Here is a 1010-nt window from a genome sequence, read left to right as displayed (position 1 = left end):
AGTCGGACCCCGGAGGGGGCAGCCGGCGTTTAGCATTCAGCCATCCGAGGCCATAGAACCAACCATGGGTGTCCTCGCACTGCCACCTCTCACCCCAAGTCCTGGGTGGTGCTGAGCCGGGGCCGCCGTGGGGAGCGTTGCCTGGCTGCCGTGAAGAAGCCGCCCCGTGGTGTGAGGGTAGGGCAGAGCTCCCGGAGCGTGACATAGCGCTGCACCCCTGTGTGCGACCAGGAACCTGAGTGGGTTGCACTCAGTGTAGAACTGTCTGGAAAACCCGGTGTCTTGCCTGCTTAACTTTGCAGAGGAGAAGTGTTCCCTTGAGACCTCCAGACGGATTAAAGGTGAGTGCTCAAGCGTGGAGGTGAGGTGAGAGCCTAGCTGCAGACTTCCCACAGGGACAGCCTTCCGCCTCGGAGTGCGTCCTTAGAAAAGCCATGTGGGTTTTGTCGGGACTCAGTGCTGGAAGGCCGGTCTGCCCCCCCAGGCCCAGAACCGGGGCTCCAGGCCGGCGCCCTCCGGGTGCTGTCTTCTCGGGCGCTCTGCGGAGGCCTGGCTGGTGGTCACGCGTGTCTGGTGGGGTGGGTTTGGGGGGCCGGGCTGGCAGCACCATGAGCCCAGCTGTCGGGACCGGTTCCTGCAGCAGGGCCTGCCCTGAGCAAGGTGTGGGTGCTGGCTGGGGTCCCAGGGAACTGCAGGAGCCCCTAGCAAGGGTCTGAGGACAGAAGCTGGCCTGCAGAAGCTGACCAGAGCACATGGGGTACCCTGGGCGTGCCCTCGGGTCTGGGAACCTGCCCCACGGTTGGCCATGCGAGGTCCCCACGGGCCCCCACCCACCAGTTCTGTGCATCACGCCTCCCCCGTCCTTCAGCACCTCACAGGTTCCCAGAAGGGGCAGGGTCGGCGGGGTGGGTGGGGCTGAACAGCCCGCGGCACGCGCTTGCGTGTCCGTCCCTCCTGAGCCCGGGTGGTGGCCTGGGCTGCAGCGTCAGGCCCAGCGCCCCTCCCGCCGG

General features: G+C 66.7%; 1 protein-coding gene across 1 annotated transcript in view; it reads left to right on the top strand.

The window, feature by feature from the left end:
• BRD9 (bromodomain containing 9) overlaps nt 1-1010 on the top strand; it is a gene marked incomplete at its 5' end in the record, with an annotated part of 33093 nt that overhangs the window by 23416 nt on the left and 8667 nt on the right. The window contains one exon of the mRNA XM_027770316.1: nt 303-341. Coding sequence (XP_027626117.1) covers nt 303-341 — 39 coding nt within the window. The remainder of the gene's footprint in view (nt 1-302; nt 342-1010) is intronic.

Source organism: Tupaia chinensis, unplaced genomic scaffold (genome assembly GCF_000334495.1).
Source record: "Tupaia chinensis unplaced genomic scaffold, TupChi_1.0 Scaffold000020_1, whole genome shotgun sequence".
NCBI classification, from domain to species: domain Eukaryota; kingdom Metazoa; phylum Chordata; class Mammalia; order Scandentia; family Tupaiidae; genus Tupaia; species Tupaia belangeri.
This window is presented reverse-complemented; position numbering and strand designations above follow the sequence as displayed.